At 43.2% G+C, this 27,718-nt stretch overlaps 2 protein-coding genes and 1 long non-coding RNA gene across 14 annotated transcripts in view; 1 reads left to right on the forward strand and 2 right to left on the reverse strand.

Moving 5' to 3' along the window:
• ZSCAN25 (zinc finger and SCAN domain containing 25) overlaps nt 1-10,173 on the reverse strand; it is a 22,192-nt gene extending 12,019 nt beyond the window's left edge. For 2 of the 3 annotated variants that reach the window (XM_027042170.2, XM_027042166.2), the window contains exons 1-5: nt 10,023-10,173; nt 7,303-7,718; nt 5,909-6,110; nt 5,239-5,330; nt 3,356-3,482 (exon numbers count right to left, since the gene is read on the reverse strand). In XM_027042170.2, the coding sequence (XP_026897971.1) occupies nt 3,356-3,482; nt 5,239-5,330; nt 5,909-6,110; nt 7,303-7,689 (808 nt within the window). In that variant the 5' untranslated portion in view covers nt 7,690-7,718; nt 10,023-10,173. Of the gene's footprint in view, nt 1-3,355; nt 3,483-5,238; nt 5,331-5,908; nt 6,111-7,298; nt 7,719-10,022 lie in introns of those variants that run through there. The other variant, XM_027042169.2, reaches the window with a different exon arrangement.
• Nucleotides 10,137-26,400, forward strand: LOC106981203 (uncharacterized). Of its 2 annotated transcripts, XR_003414920.2 has the most exons (4): nt 10,137-10,277; nt 13,785-13,927; nt 19,460-19,541; nt 25,478-26,400. It is a non-coding gene; the product is annotated as an uncharacterized LOC106981203 (long non-coding RNA). The 2 variants fall into 2 exon arrangements; XR_001431183.3 differs by lacking the exon at nt 25,478-26,400 and having other exon boundaries at nt 19,460-19,572.
• Nucleotides 20,459-27,718, reverse strand: part of TMEM225B (transmembrane protein 225B) — a 28,059-nt gene continuing 20,799 nt past the window's right edge. For 6 of the 9 annotated variants that reach the window (XM_027042174.2, XM_027042177.2, XM_053213285.1 and 3 more), the window contains 4 exons: nt 27,350-27,566; nt 26,788-26,930; nt 26,397-26,534; nt 20,459-20,815 (listed from right to left, as the gene is read on the reverse strand). In XM_027042174.2, coding sequence (XP_026897975.1) covers nt 20,643-20,815; nt 26,397-26,534; nt 26,788-26,930; nt 27,350-27,566 — 671 coding nt within the window. In that variant the 3' untranslated portion in view covers nt 20,459-20,642. The remainder of the gene's footprint in view (nt 20,816-26,396; nt 26,535-26,787; nt 26,931-27,349; nt 27,567-27,718) is intronic. The other 3 variants (XM_027042176.2, XM_027042179.2, XM_015079338.3) reach the window with 3 other exon arrangements.

The following is a 27,718-nucleotide window of genomic DNA, read 5'->3' on the forward strand; positions in this document are numbered from 1 at the left end:
CCTTGAAGAAACATTCCCTGATACTCTCTTAGCTATGTCTCTTCAGCACATTTATACTGAATTAGCACTTTGTTTATTGTGCACTTATTTATACACGACCTTGTTGAAAATGCCATTTTACATTCCTCAAGGTGTTCTCCCTGCCCTAGAGATTATAAACCTATTCCAGCTTATTCCATCCAGGTGGGCTACTTGAGAGTTCTCCATAGCCTCCATACACTTGCTCAGCACACGGTCCCTGCCCCCGCTCCTCCCTCCACCTAACCAGATTTTATTAATCTGGGTCTCCTGGGAGACTGTCGCAGGCTTACTAACTACTAGATGAATGAATCAATCCGATCTGTCACTGACTTCTACCAGACTGAAATGCGCGTGAATGCTGCTGAAATGCCTCAACCCTTCTAGAAGTTCTTTCTCTGATCCCTGTTTCACTCTCTCTAAATTAACAAAACAATTGTTTACAGAACAGGCGGAAGGGGAGGTGAACAAAAGGGAAGGCCCTAGGAAGCAAAAGAGCCAAGACAGAAAAAAAGAGAGGAGGGGTACCTGGCTCAGTCAATATAGCATGTGACTCTTGATCTCAGGGCTGTGAGCTCAAGCCCCACATTGGGTATAGAAATTACTTAAAAATAAAATCTTAAAATAAAAAAAGGAGAGAGAAAGAGACAAAAATGACAAGCAGCACTTAGGCACAGAAAGGGTCCTTTCAGGTAAGGCCGTTAAAACACAAAAAGAAAAACATCACATGCCTAATCTAAACAAATATGAAGGACACAGCTGTCACCTCTGACAGATTCTTCTATAAACTTTCCATGAAAGTAAAGATGCACAAAACATAACTGTAGAATTCAAAGAATTTTCATAATGAACACAACTATATAAAAAGCATCCAGTTCAAGAAACTACCAGTATTCAGAAAGCCCTCTCCCAGCCCCTCCAGTGACTATATTCTGCCGCCCCCTGGCTAACATGCTATTCAAACTTTTATCAGCATAAAGTACTTTTACCTGGTCTTGAACTTTGTGTAGTGGATTCAAATATTGTTTCTGGATGCTTCCGCTCATTATTATCCTTGTAAGATTCACCCATATTATGGAATGTAGCTATAGTTACACTATGTTCTTTTTCATTGGTATGACACTGTCAGAATATATTGTAATCTATTTATGAACTTGACTGATATTCATTTGGGTAATTTCCAGTTTTCAGGTGTTACGAATAGTAAAACTGACACTAAATGCAATGCACGAGTCTTAGCTGGACCCTGGGGAGATGTGAGTATGTGCTAGGTATTATGTATCATAGAATTCTAGTTTCTCAGGCCTAATCCAAAACAGCTATCAATGCAGGAGCCACAAGTACATGGGAATAAATCACAGGAAGACCTGAAGGCTGAGACAGCCAGTAGACAGTATGCGTGGGAAATGGACCTTGGCCCACCCAGACTCCGCATAAATGCTTATGGAAGTGCTTGGGTTGTTTGAAACAGTGAGAACAGCACAAGAATACAACCAGAGTCTCCAGAGCAGTCAGATGGCAGGGACGGGGGCGGGGCAGGTATAAAAATCCTCTGGAATAAGAGGGCAGAATCATTCCAACACACAGCAGCACCACCAGCAGAGGGTCCCTGGGGGCATCAAGGCACTAGAATATTGGTATCCCCACCATCTCAGCTGTGTGGCAAGAGGTCCTGAACCGCATGGTTATGTCTGAAGGTTTCCACATCCTCTACCATCTACAGAAGTCTTATATCTCAGGACGCCTGGATGGCTTAGTCGATTAAGCGTCCAACTTCTGCTCTGGTCATGATCTCACAGTTCATAGGTTCAAGCCCCATGTCGGGCTCTGTACTGACAGCTCAGAGCCTGCTTTGAATTCTGTGTCTCCCTTTCTTTCTGCCCCTCCCCTCTCTCTCTCTCTCTCTCTCTCTCTCTGTCAAAAACAAATAAACATTTTTTAATAACAGTTTTTAATAAAAAAAGAAGTCTTACATCTCTTTGTAACACATGTTGGCATCCTTTGGCCACTCACATCACTGCCATGGTGTGACAACCCTGTCCTGGACCCAGGTCTCCTGAGCCCCTCCTCTAGGACCCCTTACACTACTCCATAATGACCATTATTCCGTGCATTTGGACTCTTCATATGAACTACTAAGATTGCAAAGGCAAGGGACTTTAACTCTTCATAGTGACTGGCAGAGTACTGGTCACAATACCAAATAAATATTTTTGGGTGAATAAATGAATGTTGACTGACTCATAAAGGAATAATATTTGTATAGCTAATAAAAGTATCTAACACTATCATATTCACCAAATGCTAAGCTTTATCATCTCATTTAATCCTCACGACGCCATGAGAGCTCTGTGAATGTCCCCATTTTGCGACTGAAGAAACGGAAGCCCAGAAAGGTCACAGTAAGTGGCGGAGCCAGGACTGGTTCTCTCATGCACTAAAGGCAGTACAGTGATACTCTCATTTATCCCTCAACATATTTCAAGATGGAAAAATGCCAGGTGGGGTGGAGTCAGGACAGATGAGCAGTCAGCACATACTCAAAAAGTTATGAAAAGAAAAGCAGAGGGAACAGAGGAAAGGGTTGTTCCCACTCACGTTTCTTTTCCTCTCCCTCTCCAACCTGCAGAGATACCACCACTCCGGCAGTCTCCAGCCCCTGCAGTGCCCTCCCCGGCTTCCCCGCCAGGGCCTCTCCCTGTACTTCGCCAGGCTCACTCTTCCTCCTTCTCTTACTGCTCCTCCTCCTGTGAGCACTTTCCATGTGCATCATGGTCTCACCCTTCCAGCTCCAACCCCAGGTAAAACCTGGCCACCACCTGAGACAGACCCAGCCCAGGCTCTGCTTGCTCTGTGACAGGGGCCCACATCGAGCAGCTGGGCATTCTCTGTACACACGCCTGGTGCTCCGAAGGCTTCCCTACCGTTAGTCCTGCCCCAACACAAAGCTGCAAAGTTGGAGCCAGTGCCTGAGGGACACTCAATAAATCCCTGCTGAGGGAATGAGACACAAGATCGTCTTTTGCTTTCAAGCCTGCGTGGGTACTCTTCAGTCAGAGACAGAATAGGTGCTCCAGGAATCCTAATGAGCAACCTGTCTCATCACAGCCAGTACAACTACCTTGTGTTTTCTTGCCCCCTCGTTGGTTCCTCTCCCGACAGGAAAGCACATGCCTGGCTCCTTAAACCCTGGGTCCACACTCTTTCCTTGGACCCATTTACTTGCCTTCTTTTGTTGGTAGCACCAGGTTCTGAAATCTGGGGCAAGGGCAAGAACTCCAACCTGTAACTTTCACAACTCCTCAGTTTCTTACCTTTGGGATGGAAACAGTCTTACCTGGAGGTGAGACCCCACAGTCCTGGGGTTCCACATATTCCCCAAAACAGTCTATCTGGGCTGGGGTCACATGTCTCCATTCCTCCTCAGGGAAGGCCAGAGTCATATCTTTAAATGGCCCCAACCCCTGAAACAACAGAAGAGTGTTAAGGATAAAGAAATAATCCCAAAGTAGGAAAAGTCTAAAAGTGGAAGCAAACACAGGGATAATACTCTAGGGAAGAACAGAGCAAGAGACAGAAGGAACCAGACCCCTAGATGGTCTTGGGAGCACAAGTCCCTACCTCTTGATAGTTTAATGACAGGGAAGTAATGGACTTGTCTGAGCTACTATATTTCCGAGTCTCTGCTGCAGACACCTAGGTTGTACCCTAACAACCACAACACCTAATTCCTGCTTTTCAATTGCCTCCACTCAATCCTCAAGCTTGATCAAGACCCAGAGCTATTTATCCCTTCATCTAAAACTGATCTTCCCTCAAAGGGAAGTAAATATTTGGACAGGCCTTGTCTTAAGAACAATACTGTATTAAAATAAATTCAGTATTGGGCACCTGGGTGGCTCAGTAAGTTAAGCAACTGACTTCAGTTCAGATCATGATCTCACAGTCGTGGGTTTGAGTCCCACATCAGGCTCTGAGCTGACAGTGCAAAGCCTGCTTCAGATTCTGTGTCTCCCTCTCTCTCTGTCCCTCCCCTGCTTGTGCACACACACATTCTCTGTCTCTCTCTAAAATAAACATTTAAAAAAAATAGTAATAAAATAAAATAAATTCACTATCATCCACAACACCATAAAGAACTATTAAACCCCAAAAAAGAGGGTCTGGAAAAATTAAAACATGCTATCATCCTTCATCTCCTCCAAAACACTTGCTAGGGAAACAGAAACAGGAAATGGTACAGGCATAAAACTTGCCCAAACAGTGCTTTAGCTAGACCAGATTTGAGTCATTATTTTTTTCTGGCAAATGACCCCTTTCCTTCTACCTTCCTTCTATAAGGACTCTTCACTTTAAAACTCACTGTCTCTGGGACAGCTGGGTGGTTCAGTTGGTTAAGCATCCAACTCTTGATTGCAGCTCAGGTCATGATCTCATGATTCATGTGTTTGAGCCCCACATCGAGCCCTGCGCTGGACTCCACACTGAATGCAGAATCCTGCTTGGGATTCTCAATCTCTCCCTCTCTCTCTGCCCCTTCCCTGCTCTCTCTCTCTCTCTCAAAATAAAAAACAAAACACCCACTGTCCCCTTCAAAAAGGTGCCACACTGGAAATCTCCCACCTCCCTGGTAACACTCAACACAGAGTAGACATGACAAGAGTGCCCCAACTGTGCTCATTACCCCCATATGTGGCAGGCAAAGAAGTCAAACAAGGCCAAATCTTGGTGTAGTCGGGGTAGAGGCCAGAGGGAACACTCTGCTCAGTGTTCCAGGGAGTCTCCAACCCTGAGTCAGCTACATTCCTGCTGACGCAGGAGGAGGAGAGGATCCCAAGGAAAAGCAGCAGCAAAAGTATCCATAAAGACGATCTACAAAGGGTATTGATTTCCTGATCGACCACCACTGCCTAGATCAAGCTTATGGGGTTTATATCAATAATGTCTTCCTCCTCAGTAAAAAGTAATACAGAGTCAATTAAAAAAAAAAGTCACAGAGCAATAAAATCAACCAAATTGAGCCTCATGCCTGGGCCCTAAGGCATAAGGCTCAACTCAACAAATCAGGATGACAAAGTGGAGAAAACAAAGCTATTATATCCATCAGAACAAGAAAGGTACAATAATTCAACTTGTGGGCGGTGCTTTGCTGTGCAGGGAAACTTTAGGGAAGGTGAATCTCATTCAAAGCAATGTCAGAAAGGCAGAAGTACAGCTCACCTGGGGTCCAGCTGAAAGGAACCCAGCTGCCATCTCTTGGTCTCTGGTGTTCACTGGAGGGAGGCCAGAACCAGCCTGAAGAACTGGCAGAGCTAAGCAAAGGGGGAAAAAAGCATGAGAAAGATTAGTGCTGTCTTGTAGTTAGCTTGTTCAAAGGTGTCCACTGCTTGACACACAGAACCCAGGAACCTTAAGGAGACTCCACACAGACCTACCCTCTTCTCAACTGGGCAGATGGTCTCGACCCAATGTACCCTGGCCCTTGAGGGCTATTCATGCTCTCTGGTCACACTCTGGGAATAACCCTCTTTGAGATTCAGTAACACAATGAAGTCATACATTACTTTTAGGGATATGGTTTGTCTACCCACTTAAAAAATCCCCCTATATGTCACCTGCATATTTCCAGGAGGTTTCTAGAAGGGATGTGAGGGAAAGAAGAGAAGAAATGGTAAGAGAGCACAATCCCAGATATCCCCTGCAAAAATCAGAAAGTCAAGGTATAGAAAACAATTTCACTTCACCTGTTTCCTACTGAAGTCAAGGAAGTAATCAGGAAAACTCCTAATTACAGCTCACAGATAACTTATTTATCAATTGCTGGGCTTGTAAAGGAGGGTCACAAAGCGCAGTTTTCTGCATCCTTACTTCTTTACTGTTCGCATCTTACCCTGCTCCTGGAAGGCTTGTGTCCCAGCTCCAGGGTCTTGACTGAGTTGCTCCTCAGTGCCTTGGTCTAAGCCTTGAACTCCTTCCCCATGGGGCATCCCCCACTCAGGCTTGACCTCCACTGGTCCCAGGTGAACACCTGGTTCCCAAGGGCCTCTGCAAAGTGCTGTCTCCTCCCGTTCTCCCTGCACGAGGCATGGAACCTAAGAACAGTCCCCAACACCTATTAGAATGAGGCCTGGGTGAGGGAGTTGAATTAAAACCTAAAAAGAGAACAAAGAAAAGGACCATTCCAACTGCAAGAGGAGGACAAAGCCGGCTCAGCTCTTCCCCAGGACATCAGTGAGAAGGTGAAAAAGAGGTAAACCTCTCTTTATCAGGCTCCGAGCAACTGTTATGTGTCCCTGCCCTTTTACAAGGGTCCCTCCTGCCTGCCTCAATACTGACCAAATTCCACCAGGAATAATATCACAGAGAGACTAAATATTGTTTGGTTGACAACTTTAGCCCAAAATGCTCCCTACTAGGAAAAAAATCCCCCAATTATAAATGCTGAAAGTAAAAAATACAAAGCCTTGATTCAGCAGTGAATTAGCTAGTGAGAAAAACTTGCTCTAAAAACAGCGAGGAAAATCAGGACAACTCACACTGTGATACACTCACAAAAACAGGCCCTTCTTGGTCTACTTTTAAGCTCCTGAATTGGGAATAAAAAAATAATTCTTAGGATTACAGAGGAAGTCACGAATAACTGCAGTAGGAAAAGGAAGAATAAACTGAAGAAAAATGATTACTTGCAAGCAAAACAGTAATGTTCAGTCCTACTCTCTTCTTTCCCAGCCAACAATAAGGTGACTATACCACAGAATGACAAACATGTGGCCAGAGTCCCAAGGAAGCATCTGAGATGCAGTTACTTGGTGTCACCAGAACACCACCACAGAACCACTAACGTGAGCCACTTGAGCCAACGTCCTAGATATCGAAACAGCACTGTTTAGACAATGCTTCTTAATAATAATATTCACCCAATTGGAATTCCCCACTTTCCACATGCATCTCTGCCCAAAGAGAAGGAGTCTATGGGGGATCTTCAAATTGGTCATGACTACCTTCTTTGGGCCTGGGGCTCACAAAGGAAATATGGCCAGGCCTTTGTCCTGATGACCAGAAAGGAAGCTAACAGCTCTTCTACAGGTCCTGCATCTTCCTTGGGAATGGCTTCTCATGCTGAAAATTCCACTGCCTTCCAAAAAGTACCTCAGGGAGTCTGGGAGCAGATGAAGGAGACTGTACACCTCATCTACTCCCACTGCTTCTTCAAACCTTTCAATTCTTTAAATGTCCCCTTCCCATACCGACAAAACAAGACCCAGATACCCCCTTCTCACCCACCGCCTTGGCCTCCAACGTTCTCTCTGTGAAGTCCTCCACCATGGCCACAAGAGCCTTGCCACTCTCCAAGCCATGCTCCCGAATCCAGGCATAGAACTCCCGTGGCAGGATGGTCAGGAACTGCTCCAGCACCAGCAGCTCCATGATCTGCTCCTTGGTATGCAGCTCAGGCCTCAGCCACTGGCGACAGAGTTCCTGGAGTTCCCTGAGGGCTTCCTGAGGACCAGCTGCCTCCTGGTAGCGGAACTGCCGAAACCTCAGACGAAAAGTCTCAGGACTAGGGTCCTCCCTTCCCCTGGCCCATGGCAACTCTTTCTCCAGCTTTACCACAGGAACACCCATCTGTTGCTGGGGGTCTTCTGCCATCCCTGGACGCTCCTTTAGCATCTTCACACTCCTCCCAGAAGACTGAGGGTCTATTGGGAAGACCAGACAAACAATAATGGCAGCATAAGTGAGACAAGGAAAGGTCAGTCCATCACAGTTCTTTGTCTACATCAATGGATATTCTGCTGGAGAGCATAATTAGTTTCTGTGAAGCAGAACAAAAGACCAAACATATATCCTGAAAATCATGCCAATTCAATTAAGTATTTGCTAACCACCTAGTATGTGAAGAAAAATGTAAAGAGTTTACTTTATACCCACAAACATCGTAGGATCTCATTAGGGAGATAACACTAAAATCAGAAAATATAAAATAGGTTATAATTAGATGAGTCACCAGGGCCTACTCTTCCAACACTGTAAGAATTAACATGTTCAACAAATATATGTGCCAGGCCTGCAGAAACTAGAAATATAATACAGAACAAGACAAACAAGGCACCTGCCCTTTGAAACTCATATACTAGTGCAACAGACAGAAAAAAACAAATACAAGCAAATAAGTTAAAATTAAATGGAGATAACTTCTAGAAGGGAAATGTGTAGGGTAGTCTGTTAATGGGGGATGAATAACTTAAAGAAGGCTCTTCTGAAGAGATGACACTTAGGCTGAGACCCACCGATGAGTATGAGCCAGTCATTCAGAGATTTTTTCAGGCACCAGACTTGAGGTCAGAAATTACTCCACATGTCTGAGAATAAGGCGATGGGAGTGAAGCTTTGGCAAAGTTAAGTGAGGGACAGAGCCGCACGAGAAGTGACAGAGGCAGGCAGAACCAGATTATCCAGGAAATGGGCCACACTAAGAATTATGGCTTAATCTTCTTATTTTAGCAGGGATCTATATGTTTTTACATTGCCTGGCGTAAAAGGTCATTTTGCCTGGCGTATGTCAACAGAGAATAGGTTAGAGAGAAAAAGAAGGGAAGCAGCACCTAACAGTGGTCCAAGCAGGAGCTGATCAAGATGGTGGCAAAGATGCAGAAAGAGTCGAGACATATTTTGGAGTAAAACCAAAAGACTTACTGGTGGCTTGGATGTGACCATGTGTCACATGTTGAAAACAACAGAGTGACATATATATCATTATAATTAACGAAAAGACTTTTAACTTGTGTAGACTTTACCATTTAGAAAGCCTGTGAACACACACATACAATTATGTATAGGAAGTATTACTCCCCTTACTTTTCAAAGACGACACTGAAGATGTAAGAGGTTAGACGGCTGGCCAAAGTCTGCCTCCCAAAAGATACGGTACAGATGAGAAACACAGGAAGTCAAAATGAGAGAAAGGTTAACGTAGGTTCAACTACTCATGAAAAAGGTTTGGACGCCTGGGTGGCTCAGTCGGTGGAGCGTCTGACTTCAGCTCATGTCATGATCCCATGGTTCATGAACTGGAGCCCCTTTTCGGGCGCTGCTGTCAACACAGAGCCTGCTTGGGATCCTCTGTCCCCTTCTCTCTCTGCCCCTCCCCCACTTAAGCTCTCTCTTAAAAATGAATAAAAATTTAAAAAAAGAAGAAGAGGCTTATACCAGACTAGAGAATGAGTACTATTTAATTTCATGATGGGCTTGGGTTGGGGGTGAGGAGTATGTAGCCTGGGAGTCCAAAGTGGGGAAGGGTCTCCATTTTTAGAGGGAAAGACCACTCTTAATGCAACAGAGAATAAGCAACTGGCAGGAGGTTCGTCCGAAGCTTCTACTTAATATTCTATTGTGTGTTTGTGTACTTCTACATCCTTCCTAAACCTACTTTACGTTTTCAGTCGATTCATTTTTCATTTTGCTACATCTATTGAGATTTCTCTTTCACGACTTTCTAGCTACTGCATTTCTTCACACCCCTATCGCATTACCACACTACAGCACAAATATTAACCGGCGTGTCCCCGACGACCAGATTCTCTAAAGGCAAGAAAGGTCTTCATTCATCTTTCATCCCTGGTACTTCACGAAGAGAAAGAAGGCTTGAAAAGAAGTCATTCTTTAAGTGAGTCTCCCACGTCTCGCTCTAAAATAACTACTTTCGATTTTCAGAGAGATCCGCGTCGGTTCAAGGTCTCGAGTTCGTGGACGCCCCCGCGCTGAGGTAACCTAGGCCCGGCGGGACCAACGTCGCTCCCACCTGAACCCCCGGGTCGCGCCCGCCGGGCCCCGGTGCCGCGAGAGGCAGCTCCGGGGAAACGCGCCGCCCGCTGTCAGCCCCGCCGCCTCCGCCAACGCCTCCGCGACCCGCAGCCGCACCGAAAGCCGGCCCCCACACCCGCCGCATCCGCCGCCGGCCCGCCGCCCCGCGAAGCCCTGCGACGCCCCAGAACGGCTCTCACCCTCAGCCCCTCAGCCACGACGACCCGACCCGAGCCCTCAGAGACCGGATGTGGGCCGCGGACGCTGTCAGACAGGTGCGTGAGGAAAGAGCCCCTTCCGCTTCCTCTCTAGGGCTCTCGGAGGTCCGTGCGTCTCGGTGGTTGCTGGTCCACTGGGGCTGTGCCTGAACGCGCGCCCGGACTGACTCGTCCCTAGGAGGCTCGCAGCCGTCAGGCCTTTAGGAGCCTCCGTGCCATTGCACCTGCTTTTTCTCGGTGAGGAGGACCCTCCAGACATACTACCGGACACGAAGCCTCCCTCAAGGGGCTTTGTAGTCCCGTCGGTCACCACGTGCATATTCGCGTACTTTGTCGCAGGGGCAGAGGGAGACGGAGGGAAGCAGTGAAATATTATAGGTTCGCAGAAGAGGGGCCTCGACCCGAGTAGTTGGGAGGAGGGAGTTGGCCAGAGGAGCCGGCACCTCAGCTCAGTTTTGAAGGGTGGACCAAAAAGTGAGGTGAGTGTCCCCAGCAGAGGGAGCACGACAAGCCCAGCGAGTGTGGAGGGATTCCCACACCATCTTAGCCACTAGTGCAGGTGGTTAAACCAGGTGTTTCGGAGAACAATTTAAAGGCAACGGGAAGCCGTGTAAAGGTTTAAAGGCGGGAAGGGACAGATTTTAGAAAGATGCTGCTGAGAACCCTTGGAGAAAGACTGAGCAAGAAAGGAAGGAAGTGGAAAATGAGAGGACTGACTGTTGGGTAAAACGAGGCTGAGTAAGGCAGTCCAGGAAAAAGAGGATGATGCAGACCTGGGGCAGTTGGTGACTAGAGCTTGCAAGGAGTGATTAGATAGGAAACTTATTGGGGAAGTAAAATTGCCAAGGTTTGAGGATTGATTGGATATGGAGGACGAGAGAGAAGATGGAATAATTTAGTAAATTATAAAGGCCATATATATGGATAAGAATGGACATTTAGGGACACCTGGGTGGCTCAGTTGTTTGAGCGCCAGCTCTTGATTTTGACTCAGGTCATGATCTCACGGTTTGTGAGATCAAGCCCCAGTCCCACATGGGGCTCTGCACTGACAGTGTGGAGCCTGCTTAGGGTTCTCTCTCTCTCTCTCTCTCTCTCTCTCTCTCTCTCTCTCTCAAAATAAATAAATAAACTTTAAAAAAAATAATGGACATTTAAAAAGCAGACAACAGGCTGGTCATCTGGAAAGAGAGAATATTGGGTCCACACCTTATACCACATCCAGGCCCAAGTCCAACTGAGCTCACAGGATCTCAGATTCTTTTATACTACAAATTACATTTTCAGTCCACCTTGGAAATAGTTTCAGATAGCCTCCATCCACTAACATGCACTCACTTCTGAGAGATAGGAGACAACCTCATCACTCAGGGCCAAATGAAACTGGCTGATTGGCTCAATCTGTCTGGGAAAATTGAGCTATTCCTAGTGATATCAAAAACATTTCTTCAGCTTGCCATGGAGAAGATACAGGGAAGAGAGCATTCTGGTAGAGGCAGGAGGAGATTGGATAAGATCACAGGTTTCCAGGGCAACTGTGGAGAAGAGAAAGGGGCTCCTGCTAATTGGGAAGAAAAGAAACATGGGTGATGGTCTAGGTTGGGGCTTAGCAAACTTTTTCTATGAAAGACCAGAAAGTGACTACCCTAGGCTTTACTGGACACATTTTCACATATTCTTCATCTTTACAATCCTGTAAAAATATCAAAACTATGTTTAGCTGACAGCCAGTGCTAGATTTGACACAAAGCCTGTAGTTTGCTGACCCCTGAAGTAGATGGTTTTAAAATTACTCTAGAGAGGTGTCTAAGGAGTTCATTCTTGGCCTCTTTCCTTAGTGATATTACCTGCTAGAATGCAAGGGACAATGATCTATTGTGAGGAATGATGTAAGAAAAAATTGTAAGGTGAATGGAAAGATTGTCAACACTGCACACCCAAGTGAAGGTAAAAACAAAACAAGTGACAGAATCAATCCACACAATTGTTTGCGCCATCTGGGGCAAATTTGCTTAAAACAAACAGGTGGATTAATGTAATGTTGGGATTTGTCATATGAGAGGATGGGGGTTCTGATGGGAGATGTTTGCGTTGAGTGACCATGAGTACAAGCTGAGCAGAAAGGAGGGATGCAAACCAACAAGAACAACAAGGAGAAACTGAAGACTCAGAGGCAAGGATGAGGCCATGAGGCAGGTTTCAGGAACTTTTCCAGAAATGTTATAGCCAAACTAAGCATAAAATGCATTTCCTTTTTGTGTTCCATAAATAGAACCATGCTATATTCTGTTCTGCACTTTGCTTTTATTCACTAAATAACTTATCTTTCCTTATCTACATATATTGATCTACTCAGCTCTTTTTACCAGCTGCATAGTGTTTCATTGCATGATTTGCCATGACTTCTGAAGACTCTTGGTGGACATTTAGGTTTTTTCCAGCATTAGATTTGACCAGAAATCTAGAATGAACATTGTTATATGTCATTCCTCTTTCACTTTTTGCAAATGAATCTTAGGATGAATTTCCATACATGAAATTGCTGAGTCTAAAAGTTATATGCATGTGGAATTTTGTTGGCTGTTGCCAAATGAATTACCCTACATTACAGACTGCACCAATTTCCATTCCCAATGATGATGGGGAATAAGTTTCGTTTCCCCACAATCTCATCAACAATGGATGTTATCAAACCTTTCCATCTTTGCCAATCTGATAAGGGAAATAAATGGTGCCCCAATTTTTATTTTCACTTAATTACAAGGGAAGTCAATCATTATTTCTACCTACATTAGTTACTTGCATTTCTTTTCCTGCAAACTGGCTATTTTTATCCTTCCCTCTATTTTTGTTAGGTTATTTATCTCTTTCTTATTGATGTATGTGGTTCTTGCACATTAAGAAACCTAGCCCTGGGGCGCCTGGGTGGCTCAGTCGGTTGGGCGTCTGACTTCAGCTCAGGTCACGATCTCACAGTTCGTGAGTTCGAGCCCCGCGTCAGGCTCTGGGCTGATGGCTCAGCCTGGAGCCTGCTTCTGATTCTGTGTCTCCCTCTCTCTCTGCCCCTCCCCCATTCATGCTCTGTCTCTCTCTGTCTCAAAAATAAATAAACATTAAAAAAATTTTTTTAAAAAAAGAAAGAAACCTAGCCCTTTTTCAAATGTCTTGCAAATATTTTCCCAGTTTTCTTATTTTAAAAAAAATTTTTTAAGTTTATTTATGTATTCTGAGAGAAAGCACGCATGCACGTGTGTGTGAGCATGGGAGGAGCAGAGGCAGGGAGAGAGAATCCCAAGCAGGCTATGTACTGACAATGCAGAGAGCCCCAGGCTTAGCTCAAACTCAGGAACCTTGAGATCATGACCTGAGCCGAGATCAAGAGCCATATGCTTAATAGACTGAGCCATCCAGGCACCCCTCCTATTTGTCTTTCTTAATGAACTTCATGCATTGCAAAAGATTATATGTTTTATATTTCAAATTCTTTCATCCTGTTTTTAAAATCTGCTTTTTGCCTTCCATACTCCAAATGGCTAGGAAGTTTTCCTCAACACCATTTATTGAAGGATCTGTCTTTTCCTATATAAAGTTGTCTCTATGTTCGCACACCTATTCTGTAATCTATCTGTATCCTGTGTCAGGACCTGCCAAATTGTTTTCATAACTGCAGTTTTATAATTATCTTTTATATTTGGAAGAGCTTTTATCTACATCACTGGCCCTTCTTTTCCATGATCTAAACAGAAGATTTTTGAAGAAAAATTAAGAACATTAGTCTGAAAACTACAAAGGAAACCAACCTCATGTTCCTGGCTGAGAGATCAGAATATAACCAAGGGATTGCTAGGGAAATGGCATTGTCAAACAGAAGACCGATTTCAGGGATGGTGAGTAAATATGATGGCATTTTTTCTTTCTTTCTTTCTTTCAAATTTTTATTTAAATTCTAGTGAGCTAATGAGTAGTGTAATATTGGTTTCAGGCATCGAATTTAGTGATTCATCACTTACATACGATAACCAGTGCTCATCATAACAAGTGAAGGCATTTTTTCCTAGCAATGAACATGGTACTGAATGAATTGAGAGCATTGTGAGGGCCTGAGAGAAAAGAAGGGGAAAGAGAAGAAGGAAGGGAGAAAGAGAGAGGGGCATAGGCAGAGAAGAAGGAAATTATCTGACAAAAGACCAAAGAAATGAGGGTGTGAAGTGAACTACAGAAATGGTGGGGCAGGGTGTGGGGGGGGGGGGGGAGGTCATAACCACAGAAAGGAAACAGAAGAGGCAGTAGAATTTACTTAAAAATCAAACATTTAGGGGTACCTGCGTGGCTCAATCAGTTAAGTGTCCAGCTTCCGCTCAGGTCATGATTTCATGGTTCGTAAGTTTGAACCCCATATTGGGCTCTGCACTGACAGTGCTGAGCTTCCTTGGGATTCTCTCTCTGCCCCTGTTCTGAGAGTGCTCTAAATAAATAAATAAACTTTAAGATAAACTTGAAAAAAATTTTTAATAAAAATAAATAAATAAAACATTTAAAAACCTGTACTGGATGCTTGAATGGTTCAGTCAGTCAAGCCTCTGACTTCAGCTCAGGTCATGATTGACGTGGGAAACAAAGGCAAAAGGAAATGGCAGATAAAATTAAATTTCCTTATAACCTGCAGCCCATTACAAATACTTGAGGCTGGCAGAGTAAAATGTTTCTCCAGGAACTCCCTACTATCTTAATGCTAATGCTTTGCTAGAGGGAAAAACAACCTTAGCTTGACAATACCTGGGCCACAGTGTCCTGGGAGTCTTCTTTAGCATATGAAAATCTCATTGGAAACTTCCGCTGGACTTTACCTCCCCCAACACCATAATATATAACCAGTCTCTCCTCATGGTCCCAGGGCAGCTCTTCTACCCACCGGTCCTGTCGTGTGCTTTAATAAAATCACCTTTTTTGCACTAAAGATGTCTCAAGAATTCTTCCTTGGCCATCGGCTCTGGACCCCACAAACTCCACCAACACCCCGTAAAACCTCATCAATGATCTCAGGGTCCCTTCAGTTGGAGCCCCACATGGGGCTTACCACTGTCAGCGCAGAGCCTGCTTTGGATCCTCTGTCCCCCTCGCTGCCCCTCCCCCTCTCATTCTCTCTCTCTCTCTCTCTCTCTCTCTCTCTCTCTCTCTCTCTCTCTCTTTCTCTCTCTCTCTCAGAAATGAACATTTAAAAAATAAAAAAATAAAAACCTGTACCGAATGAACATCAGAGGACCTGGGGTGTCAGGCCTGGCATTGGAGTAAATACTTCATCTCTCCAGTTCTTTAATTTAAAAAAAAAAAAAATGGGTAGAATTAAATCTGGCCTATCTTTAGCAAGACAAAATGGCCGATGTGAGAGATGTTTTGCATTAACTATAGAAATGAAGGTTAAGGAGTTCAAAGTGCTGGTATGGACAGTTTGGGATATTTTACTTATATTACCCCACTTATCCTTTAAGACTTAATATGAATTTTTGAATAGGTAAAACGTTTACATGATTTGAGAGTCAAAATCATATAAGTTACACAGAATTATTGCTCCTACCTCTGCCCACTCCTCCCAGCCCATTCGCTAATCTACCCCCATCTCTAAAGATTTATTAGTTTGTTTGCAAATACTAATATTGGTATATTTTTCCCTATCGTCTCCCCCTTTCTTACACAAAAGGAACTACATTAGATGCCTTGTTTTTTTATCATGTAATATGTCCTAGAAAATGTTCCATGTCTATACATAGACATCCTCATTTTTTTAAAGCTAGTGTGGATGTAACAGAATTTAACATGTCCCCTACTAATGGACATTTGAGTTGCTCATTCGATGTGACAAATGCAGCAATTAATAACCCTGGACCAATGTCAGTTTTAAGTGTTGAAAGGGCGGGCCTACGCCGGCGGACTCCATCTTGTTCTGTGTCCTTCACCTTGACCACACCTCCTCCCCTTGAGTAACCCCCCCCCACCTGCCTAACAGGACTCGGACCCTTCCCCAGGACCCTTCCCCAGCCAATCGGCTGAGGCCATAGCCATTACCTCACCAACTGCCCCTAGGCCCCAATAAAACCTTTGTCCTTTTGAAACTCGCTCTCTCTCCCTGGTATCTCACCACTGCATCGGTGCAGGTAGGGGATTGAGCTCGAGCTAGCTCGAATAAAGGCTCTTTTGCTTTTGCATCGGACTTGGCTCCCTAGTGGTCTTTGGGGATCACGAATTCTGGGCATAACAGTGTGTGTACAGGTATTATCTGTTAGATAAATCATGAAATTGAGATTGTTAAAGCACTAATTGATGAGGAGAACAAAGGCAAGAGAAAGTAGCCAAAATTAAATTTCCTTACAGCTTGAAGCTCAGATAAGATACCAGAGACACGCAGAACGTGACCTTCCTCAAGGAACTCCTGGCTGCCTTAATGCCTTAATGTTTATGTCTTATTAAAGACTAAGAGTAAGCAACCGGGGTGCCTGAGTGGCTCAGTTGGTTAAGCGTCTGACTTCGGCTCAGGTCATGATCTCACCGTTCGTGAATTCCAGCCCCGCCATTGGGTTCTGGGCTGACAGCTCACAGCTTGGAGCCTGCTTCAGATTCTGTGTCTCCCTCTGTCTGCCCCTCCGCTGCTTGCACTCTCTCACATTGTCTCAAAAATAAATAAATGTTAAAAAAATTTTTTTTAAAGAATAAGAGTAACCATATCTTTCTTTCATGTTTATTTATTTATTTACTTAGAGACAGAGAGAGAGAGAGAGAGCACTTGTGCATGAGAGCAGGTGGGGGGCAGGGGGAGGAGGGGCAGAGAGAGAATCCCAAACAGGCTCCACGCTGAGTGTTGCAGGGCTCAGTCCCACAACCTTGAGATCACAACCTGAACCCCTATCAAGAGACAGATGTTCAACCAACTGAGCCATCCAACTGCCCCAAGAATAACCTTATCTTAACAGCAGCTAGCCCCTCAAGGTCCCAAAAGCCTTGCTTCCAAATTCCTTAGAGAGTTAAACTGTCCCTAACCCCCACTAATTAAAAAGTATATAATCAGCCACTCCTCACAATCTCAGTGCAGCTCTTTCTGCCCCTGGGTCCTGTCTCTGTGCTATAATAAAATAATTTGCACCAAAAAGTTTTAAGAATTCTTTCCTGGCCGTTCGCTCTCAAACCCAAACTTCAAATCACATCAGTAATGCTTCCATAGCTTTGCAGACATTGCAAGATTCCCCTCAGCAGGGATCATGCCATTTTTGTCATTCCACCCACATCATGTGACAGTGCCCACTATCCCCACAGCATAGCCAAAACAATGTGTTGTCTCAAAATTTTGACTTTTGCAAATCTCATAGGGAGAAATGGCATCTCGGTAGAGTTTTCTGTTTTTTGAAAATTCTGTGCTTTTTCTCCTAATTTCTTTAACTTATTAATAATAGCTATTTTAAAGTTTGTGTCCACTAACCCCAATGTTTGGATAATCATGGCATCTGCTTCTATTGGTTATTGGTTATTTTTTTTCTCTGATTCACATTTTTGCACATTTTGTATCGTATGCCAGTGTTTGTGGATAAAGGAAGTAAAAACTCTCCAGGTCTTCCATGATGGGGCCGCACTTTTTTCCAGAAAAACTGTGTATTTCAATAAAAAACAAAACAACAAAGCACAGCCCCATCATGGAAGGAATTGATCATTTTGTATCAGTTGTCTCAGGTAACTGTTACTACTTTTCAATAGAAAGGAAATCTACTTCAGAAACATTTTCTTGAATTTTCATTTTAAATATTTGTTTTGTCCCTTTATTTCAGTTTTTCCTCAGGGACTCCAATTTTACATATCTTGGATCTCCTTTATCTGTCTTTCATTGCTTCCACATTCTCGCTAACCCTTTTCATTTATTTCATTTTCTTCACTGTTACTACCCTTATGCTTTACGCCTCTTACTGTTCTAGTATCTCCTCTCTCTGGTGCTTCTTCTAAGTTAGTCTTCCTTCCTTTTCCAGTTCTTTCTTGAATTCTCTCCATTCTCCTCTAATATTCCCTTGTTATCTGTCTCTCACCTTCTGTTCTCAGAATGTTCTTCTCTGAGTTCCTATAATTCTGATTCCCCCTAGCTGCAATTGTTTCATTAAATGTTTAAATTTATCTTGGAATATTGTGTTATAATTTTCCTCTACTTTGTGGCAACACTTCTGGTGAGTTTTCTTCATATCCAGACTTTTACTTCTCTGCTTTAAAAAAATTTTTTTAATGTTTATTTATTTTTGAGAGCGAGAGGGGACGAGAGGGGCAGAGAGAAAGGGAGACACAGAATCCAAAGGAGCTGTCAGCACAGAGCCCGACACAGGGCTCAAACCCACGAACTGTGAGATCACAGTTGAAGTCGGATGCTTACCCAACTGAGCCACCCAGGTGCCCCTTCTTTGTGCTTTTTTTTTTTTTAAATAATAATACCTTTGTATTGATGTTGCTGTTTCACTCTTTTATTTGAATGAGTTTGATTTTCCTGGGCCAGCTATTTGCAGGAGTATCCTGTGGAAGGGGAGTCAGAGAAGCAGTGTTCCCCACTTCTCAGTGTGAGGACTCTTCCACTGCTACATGGAAGGATGCTTTCTTTAATATATAGTTCCCTATGTAGCCAAGATTCCTCGGATTCTTACATCCTAACTTGGTTCAGAGGGATCATACTACACTCTCTTTCCTTCCTTCCATTCTCCAACACTACCAAGAGACACTGTCATCCACCTTCCCAGGTGGTCTTTCTTTTTAAAAAGCGGTGCTTCCTGGGGTGCCTGGGTGGCTCAGTTAGTTAAGCCTCTGACTTCAGCTCGGATCATGATCTCACGGTTTGTGAGTTTGAGCCACGCATCAGGCTCTGTGCTGACAGCTCAGAGCCTGGAGACTGCTTCAGATTCTGTGTCTACACCTGTCTCTGCCCCTCCCCTGCTCACTCTCTGTTGTCTCGCAGTCTCTCAATAATAAATAAACGTTAAAAATAAATAAATAAATAAATAAATAAATAAATAAATAAAAAGTGGTGCTTCCTTAAAAATTTCCTTTGATAGACTCCCAGGCACTTTCTGTGCCTTCTCTGCCCACCCCCCAACATGTGCCCCACCCTGTTGCTTCCCTATCCTATTCATAGCCATTTCCTCTCAAGGTGGGTCCTTCTCAGAAATCTGAAGGTTCATATTTGCTAGTGGCTTTTTTAGCTTGCCACCACTAGGGCCTCTGTGTATTCTCTGACCCACTCCCCCTTGCTCACCATGCTGTCTCCCAGTTGTCACTTCCCATACTGGTTCTGCTGGCTTAGTGCTTTGGGCTGCAATTACATATTTTAGAGTTTGTAAGTTTTCTCTGTTCCTAGTTTCACTGATAATTATAGTTCCTGTATGGGTTTTTGGGTTGTTTTCTAGGAGGAAAAGTAGGCAGACTAAAACTAGGCTGTCACCATATCCCTGCAAGAAACTCTCGAGATACCTTTTGGAGAGAAATGTGGTAAGAAACTAAAAGCAATCTAAAACATTAAGTGGCTATTTTTCTGGTGTGTATGTCCTGGCTTCTCTGCTAGGGTGTGAGCCTCTGGAGAACAGGAACTAGCCCCTGTGGTGCATGGCACAAGGTCCACCTTTACAGGCCATTGGCTAACAGTCACAGCAAAGCCCACTTTAGCCTTGCCCACCACATGCCCCTCCAGATACACGGCTCCCCATACTTGTTTCTGAAGTTGCACTGCTTAAGTTGCAAGAGCTTTTCCCATATCTGTGTTCTTTAGAGAGCAAAGTGGGAAGGCGTTGCTGATTGGTACTGTTCAGATGAAAAATGGGTATGAAGCCAGCAGAGGACTTGGATCACTGTTCTATCCCCTTCATTGTCCTAAGGCATTTGTACTTACCAGCTACACCAGGGAGCTAAGAGCTCCCCATTCTGTAAGCACCAGGAGGACCGTGAAGGGGACACGTTAGAGATGCCCTCAGGAGATCTCCAGCTCTAGTGAGAGGAGGCAACACCCATACATTGGTTGGCTAACTTGCCTGTGCTTCCTCCGGAGCACAGACCCATTAGGCTCAGACTTCCAGATCTGGGAGCTCAATCCTGAGAAGCGTTCACCCTTTAACCACTCCCAACCCTTCCCTCTAACACAGACTTAGGAAGTTTCCTGCACTGAGTCCCATCTTTGTCTGGGGACATCACTTTTTTCTTATTAACGTCACTAACTCAAACACCTTCTGTTGTTTTTGCTTTTGTTGTTTTGTTTTTGTTTTACAAAAGCTGACTTCACGTGACCATTTTGTAATATTCCTTCCTCCCTTCCTGTCCTCTAAGCTGGTATGGATTAAAAGACAGTAGTCCTTTTATTGAAAACACTTGCCTCCCCACCCCACCCCCCAAAAAAACCACTCAGGAAACTCAGAAAAATTCAAAAAAATTTTTTAACGAATTGCAAATACAAGCAAGACAGAATCACTGTGAGTGTGGGGAAGTGGAACATGGATCTGACACTCAGGAAGCTCACCAAAAGCAGCAGAAACTGGCTGCCGCTTATGCCTCCACACATGCACTCACACAGCTGCCGATGGCGGAGGACGCTCTCCTGGACTAGATAATTGTTTCTTCCTTCAGCAGTGTCTCCTTTTGTATTGAGCTCAGGTCTCCTCCCAGACTCTCCATATTCTCCAGGTGTATGACCCCTTGGGTCTCCTGGATACTCTGGGAATTGGGCAACAAACGGCAGCGAAGGCAGGCTGCTTCTTGAAAGAGGCAGATGGCACCTGGGTGACAGCGAAAGTTCAGGTCAGAGTTGAGTCGAGCTCTCCGTGCCCTAGAGGTCAGGCACTCCCTCCTTTAATGTGTGACCCCTTCCGGTCTGCACCCACCTTCCCTAGTTCTCCCCTCCGATGTAGAGAATTACAGAGATAGATGGGAAAACAGGACCCATCACAAGACAAGGCATACAAATAGATGGATAAACTCACAGAACCATAGCCAGTGTTGGAAGGCATCTTAGCAACTGTCTAACTATTAATAGGCAAGAAAAAGAGGTTTAAGACATAAAACCCAGGCTTTTTGATGCAACTCAAGACCCTCAGTAAAGTAAAATGGAAGAAGAGAATTGATGTCATAAAACAAATAGAGGTATCTTGAGTGAACAGTAAATGCTGTATTAAGGTTAAGACTCAGATAAAGGACAACTTCTATTTTCAGCAATATAGCAGACTACATACCCTCCCACTAAAAACGACAAAAATTCTAAATAAGATTTTTCTTCAAAAACTAATTTGTAAATATATCAGCAAACTGGCATCAGAGTAAGGCATTCTTAGAAACAAAACCCTAGTGAAAACAGGAACCTAGAGAGTTAAGCAAGCACACAATTAGCCTTCACCTTGGAGACATACACTCAACTCCGGTGACCCTGAGTTTCCATTCTGCGGGCCTTTTGGGGCACAGAAAATGAGAGGAAAAGCCCAGGGCCTACTCAAGATGAATCTAACAAGGCTCTACAAAGCTAGAACTTTGAAGTTACCAAGATTGACTAAGAACTCATAAACAGAGGCTAGCTGTTATATGGATCTGCAACTACACAAATACCTATGTGATTCTAGGCTAGTTGTGCATATAAGCACCAAGCAGAAACAAATGCAGATCCCTTTTTGAGAAAATACTTTATATACAGGCTTCAAAGGATTTCCACCAAAAAATTTGTTTTTTCAAGGAAAATAATTCACAGTCAAAAATCACAACTGTACCAAGAAATAAGATGCCATAAGCAAAAGCCTGCAAAAGCAGCAGCCAACAGACAGAGACTTGTATTTCAGTTGTTAAACTTGTAAGACACAGAATGTAAAGTATGTTTAACATGTATAATAAAAATATATTTATAGAATAGATTAAAAATATAAGTAGAGCAAAGAGTATAAAAAATAACAAGCATTAAGGAAAAATATAACTTCTGGTTATAAAAACAGATTGACTAAAATAATTAATGGATAAGTTAAATAGCAGATCAGACACAGCTAAAAAGTGAATGGATTAAATTGAAGATACATCTATATAAGTTATTCAGAATACAGCCCAGAAAGACAAAGAGATGGGGGGGGGGGGGAGCAAAGAAATGGAAAGCAAGAGAGAGAGACACACACGCAGGATACAGTAACAAAGTCTAACATACGTCTTCCTGGAAAAGAGGGAAAGAATATAGAAAGAAGATAAAAATATTTGAGAAATTCTGAAAGACATTACTCCTCAGACTCAGTTCACACCACAAATCATAACACAAATATCTACACTCTACAAAATGCCCAAGAAAGCCTTACAGAAAACAAAGAGTGCCTCAAAAAGAATGATATAGGGGTGCCTGGGTGGCTCAGTCAGTTGAGCCTCTGACTTCGGCTCAGGTCACGATCTCACAGTTCATGAGTTCGGGCCCCACGCTGGGCTCTGTGCTAACGGCGTGGGGCCTGGAGCCCGCTTCAAATTCTGTGTCTTCCTCTCTCTCTGCCCCTCCCCAGCTTGTGCTCTGTCTGTCTGTCTCTCTCTCTCAAAAATAAACAAACATTAAAAATTTTTTTAAATGATATATTGTTTAAATGTTTATTTTTGACAGAGAGAGAGAGAGCACGCGAGAGAGTGGGGGAAGGGCAGAGAGAGAGGGAGACACAGGATCCGAGCATACTCTGCACTGACAGCAGACAGCCTGATGCGGGGCTCGAACTCACGAACCTCGAGATCATGACCTGAGCCAAAGTCTGACACTCAACCAACTGAGCCACCCAAGTGTCCCAAAAGAATGATATTTTTACAGAGTCAGCTTAACAACAACAATGGAAGTGGTAAAGTAATAACAGAATATCTTGAATGCTGTGAGAATACTGTCAACTTAAAAATGTAAGTACAGCAGGCCGCCTGGGTGGCTCAGTTGGTTAAGCATCTTGATTTGGGCTCGGGTCATGATTTCGCAGTTCGTGAGTTTGAGAGTGGGATATTCTCTCTCTCTCTCTCAAAATAAATAAATAAACTTAAAAAAATACTATCTAAAAAAATGTAAGTATGGCAAAATTAATTTTAGTAAACAAAAATGAAAGGAAGATAATTTCATACAAACAAAATATGAGAGAAAGTGTATCTCTAACTGAACCTCACTAAAACACATTATAAAGGATGTATTTCAGGCAGAAGGACAGAGGGTCCTTAGACAGAAGGTCTGAGGTTTGATGAGCATCTAAACTGATAAATATGTGGGTAAATTTAAACAAATAAATATTAAATGCATAAAGTAACAATACTGTCAAATATATAGAACTAAAAAGAAAACAGAAGAAACTAAAACATTGTGCAAAATAGCATATAAATTAGGAGGGAAGTACCTTGTATTACTTATGAAGAAAATAAATGTGTTGATGAACTTCCAACTTTGTTAAGTAAACGTATTAAAATGTCAAGAGTAACTACTACAAGAATACAAATAGATTCCATAACTTCCAAACTAAAGAGGGGGAGGATATAATGAGAAATGTATAGATAAAAGTCAATCAATTAGAAGCAAGGCAAGAGAGGTGGGACTGGGGAGCAGAAAAAATTGAAAGCACGAGGTAAGGTGGTAGAAAAAATACAAATATGGGGCACCTGGGTGGCTCAGTCAATCAGGTGTCCAACTCTTGATATTGGCTGAGGTCATAATCTCACAGTTCTTGAGATCGAGCCCCACGTTGGGATCTGCACTGGCAGTGTGGAGCCTGCTTGGGATTCTCTGTCTTCCTCTCTCTCTGCCCCTCTCCCACTCTCACTCTCTCTCTCTCTCTCTCAAAATAAATAAAATAAACTTCAAAAAAAAGGATCAAATGTATCAGTAGTCACAATAAATGTCAGTCAATAATAAATGCTCCAGTTAAAAGACAAAGAGTGTAGGGGGAGCCTAGGTGGCTCAGTGGATTAAGTGCCCGACTCTGGCTCAGGTCATCATCTCACAGGCTCTGAGACTGAGAGCCTGAGTCAGGCTCTGTACTGAGAGCTCAGAGCCTGGAGCCTGCTTCGGCTTCTGTGTCTCCCCTTCTCTCTGCCCCTCCCCCGCTTGTATTCTCATTCTCATTCTCTCTCTCTCTCTCAAAAATAAATAAACATTTAAAAAAACAAAGATTGTAAGACTAGATGAAAAAATACAATCATAAGCTATGTGTTACATATAAGTAAAAGATCAAAAAGATATATAACAGGCAAATACTAACCTAAAGAATGTAGAAATAGCTAGAGTAATATCAGATAAAACAGACTTTAACAAAAGGGATTTCTAGAAATAAAAAAGATCATGGCATAATGATTAAATAAAAGTTCAATTCACCAGTAAAACAGAACAATTCTAAATCAAGATTTGAACAATAAACAAGCTTGATCTAATGTTTATAAATGAAAAGTTGTATTCAACATAAAACATGAAAGTGGACCTCAAACTAGACTATAAAACATGTCTCAATAAATCTGAACACATTAGAATTATACAGACCATGATCTCTCATCAAATTGAAATTAAGTTAAAATCATTAACACAAGATACAGTAAAAAATTATGTGCTTAGAAATTTAAAAGTATATTTTAAAATACTTCATGGATCCAAAGTATCATAAGGGGAACTGGAAAATGTTTGAAATAGAACAATAACATAAAATATTACATATGAAAATGGGAGCTTCAAATAAAGCAATTCTTACAGGGAAAATAGAGCTTTAATTGTCTACTTAGAAAAGAAGAAGTAAGCCATGAGTTTAGATCGTGATTTAAGAAGCTGGAAATGGAATAGCAGAATAAATGCAAAAAAGAAGTAGGGAAGGAAGTTCAAAATAAGAAGTAAAAATTAATTCAATAGAAAACAAACATAAAATATGAAGGTTCAAGAAAGCTTAAACCTGGTTCTTTGAAAAGACTAAAAATGTGGTAAACCTCTGACAAAATTGGCAATGAAAAAAGAGAAAATTAGGTATGAAAAAAGAAGCACATCACTACAGGTGCATCACAAAATAAAGAGTTAAAAAAGAAAACATTTTGAATAAACTTATGCCAATAAATTTCAAATTTTAAACAAAATGTATAAGCTTATAGACATATATAAATTACTGAAACTAACTCAAAAGGAAATAAAATACCTGAATAGTCCTATAGTCATTTAAGAAACTGAATCGTGAGTTTAAAATTCTCCCACAGAGAAATACCATATTCCTTCTACAGGCAAGCTTAGTTATACCATTAAATACTTAAGATGGTAAAAATGAAGGAATCTTAAGAGTTCCTCATATTACCATGGAGGTTACAATGTTGATCAAACATAACAAGTTCCAGAAGAATAAATATAGTATGATTATACAAAGTTTTAAAACATGTAAGACTAAGTAATATATTAAGGATATATATGTGTGTAGTAATATGATTATCATAAATTGCAGAATAATTGGTTCCCGAGGGGAGAGAGGAGGACAAGATCAGGAAGAACCACATGGTTGAGGGGGCAGGACTTCAAAGATTCTTAATATTCTAACATATTTCATTAATGCAGACAAGCCAATTTTCTTCACTTAACATCTCTGAAATAAGGATGTGCCTTACAAGTTATACCACCTTAGAATTATTCCTAGCATCCTTTTTTCTCTTTCAGTGGTAAATAAAATAAAGGTGTAACTTACAAACAATGGATTCCATGAAAATATGGCTAGTTCTTAAACTATATGGTGGAAATGGGTGCACAGTTTATTTTTAATTACCTCTTATATATTATACATGTTTTTATATATTCAGTGTATAATAAAATCAAGTTAACACAGATTATGTCATGGGTCAGATTAATATAGTAGGAAGAAGATTAGGAAAAAGGACAAAATCAAATAGGATCGAGACTTAGACGGTGATGGTATATAAAATAAGAGAGTAAAGCGAGACTGAGGTGAATAAGATTGTAGATTCCGAGATAGAGACAGAGATAGGCATAGAAACCCTTAGGAGCCAGGACAGAGTAAGACAGAATATGAGATCTGGAGGTTGGTTCCAAAGTCAAAGAGGAGGAAGATGGGCTATAGGGCTGAGGCTCTAGAGCAGTGCTGTTGAGTAGAACTTTCTGCAACGATGGAAATATCTGCATCTGCACCATTCAATATGGCAGCCACTAGACACATAATAATGTGGTTACTGAACATCTGAAATGTGGCTAGCATGACCGAGAAACTGAATTTCTATTTATTTCATTTTAAGTAATGAAATGGCCACAAGTAGCTAGTGACCACAGTTTTGGACACTGTTGCTCTAGAGTGTCCATGGCTTCTGAATCCAGACAGAGGGCAGGGAGAAGGGCACTAGCCCCAGGACACTCACCAGCCACTATGAACAGAAGGATGGCAAAGCCCAGAACGTAGTAAGGCCACTGCACCGAGAACTTGGGGGGGCTGGGCTTCATCCTCAGATTCTGGATCTCCAGGGCATGCAGCAACAAGGCCAGGAAGGCACTGGCCCCTGCAGGGTCATAGGGAAGCACTCTTGATCTCCTCACATGGTTTCCACCTTTGCTCTTAATCAGACAGTCACATGGCTTACAGCCTGTATGGTTCCTACATGGAGGCTCCTTTCTCCAGCCCACACCTGTGCCCTCTCAGAGTCAATAACCTCTACCCCACATGCCTGTCTTGCCCTCCTTCCCAACACATTTCAAAGCCCATGTGCCTCACCTCCCAGAGGCCCCATAACCAGAAATCCCTTTCCCGGGTACCCTCTGTGCCTGTGCCATTGGCTGACTCCAGACGGGGCCCTCTGGGTGTGATGCTTTGGGTGCAATTCAACCTGATTTTCCCACTGTGAGCGTTCCACCTCCTCCATGTGATGGGAGCCTCCCAGGGTAGGGCCTTGGCCAGCCTTTTAAAGTCAAAAGGTTCCAAAGGGCAGAGATGGTGTCTTCCATCCATTCATCCAACAAACACTTATATTTCACTCACATATTTCACTTGTGTATTATCATTCTGTGTCAGATTCTATGAAAGTCACTGGGATAGAGATTATGGTAAAAACGACCTCCAGACAAATGACCCCAAGCCAACATAGTGAGGGTGGAGCTAGCTGGAAGTACAGGGTGCTGTGCAGCCTCAGAGAGAGGGACTGTGATCCGGGGTCGGGGGGAAGGCTGCCTCAGAGAAGGCCACAGGTGAGAGGGTCCCTAAAAATTCTCTCTCCTGACACCACAGAGACCAACCATCTCCCTGCCTTTGGGCCCCTCCCCAGCCCCTTCCCAAGGCTGAGGCCTGCCTGACAACAAGGCTTGCCTGCCTGTTCCACACCTGTGAGGAAGCTGATGAAGGCTGACACCAAATTGTGCTTCCGGGTCCTCGGAAACAGCTGAGATGCAAAGGACACCAGGATGAAGGTGGTGAGGAAAGACAGGACAACCGCGGACAGCAGGAAAACGCGGCCGAGAATGATGTACACTGTGGGGGAGGGGAGGCTGGGCTGCAGCTGGACACCTGACCCGTGACAAGGGACAGAGCCCTGCAGAGCCTGCAAAGAGAAGCCCCCCCACCAGCTTACCACCCTCAGTCCCACAGCATGGCCTGGGACCCCAGCTCTGACCCCTCCACTTTGCCCCCAACAATGAATGCTCTGGTTCCAACATTTTGTTCCCCGTGACATGGAAGTGTATGGGGAAAAAA

This window comes from Acinonyx jubatus, chromosome E3 (genome assembly GCF_027475565.1).
Source record: "Acinonyx jubatus isolate Ajub_Pintada_27869175 chromosome E3, VMU_Ajub_asm_v1.0, whole genome shotgun sequence".
NCBI lineage: Eukaryota > Metazoa > Chordata > Mammalia > Carnivora > Felidae > Acinonyx > Acinonyx jubatus.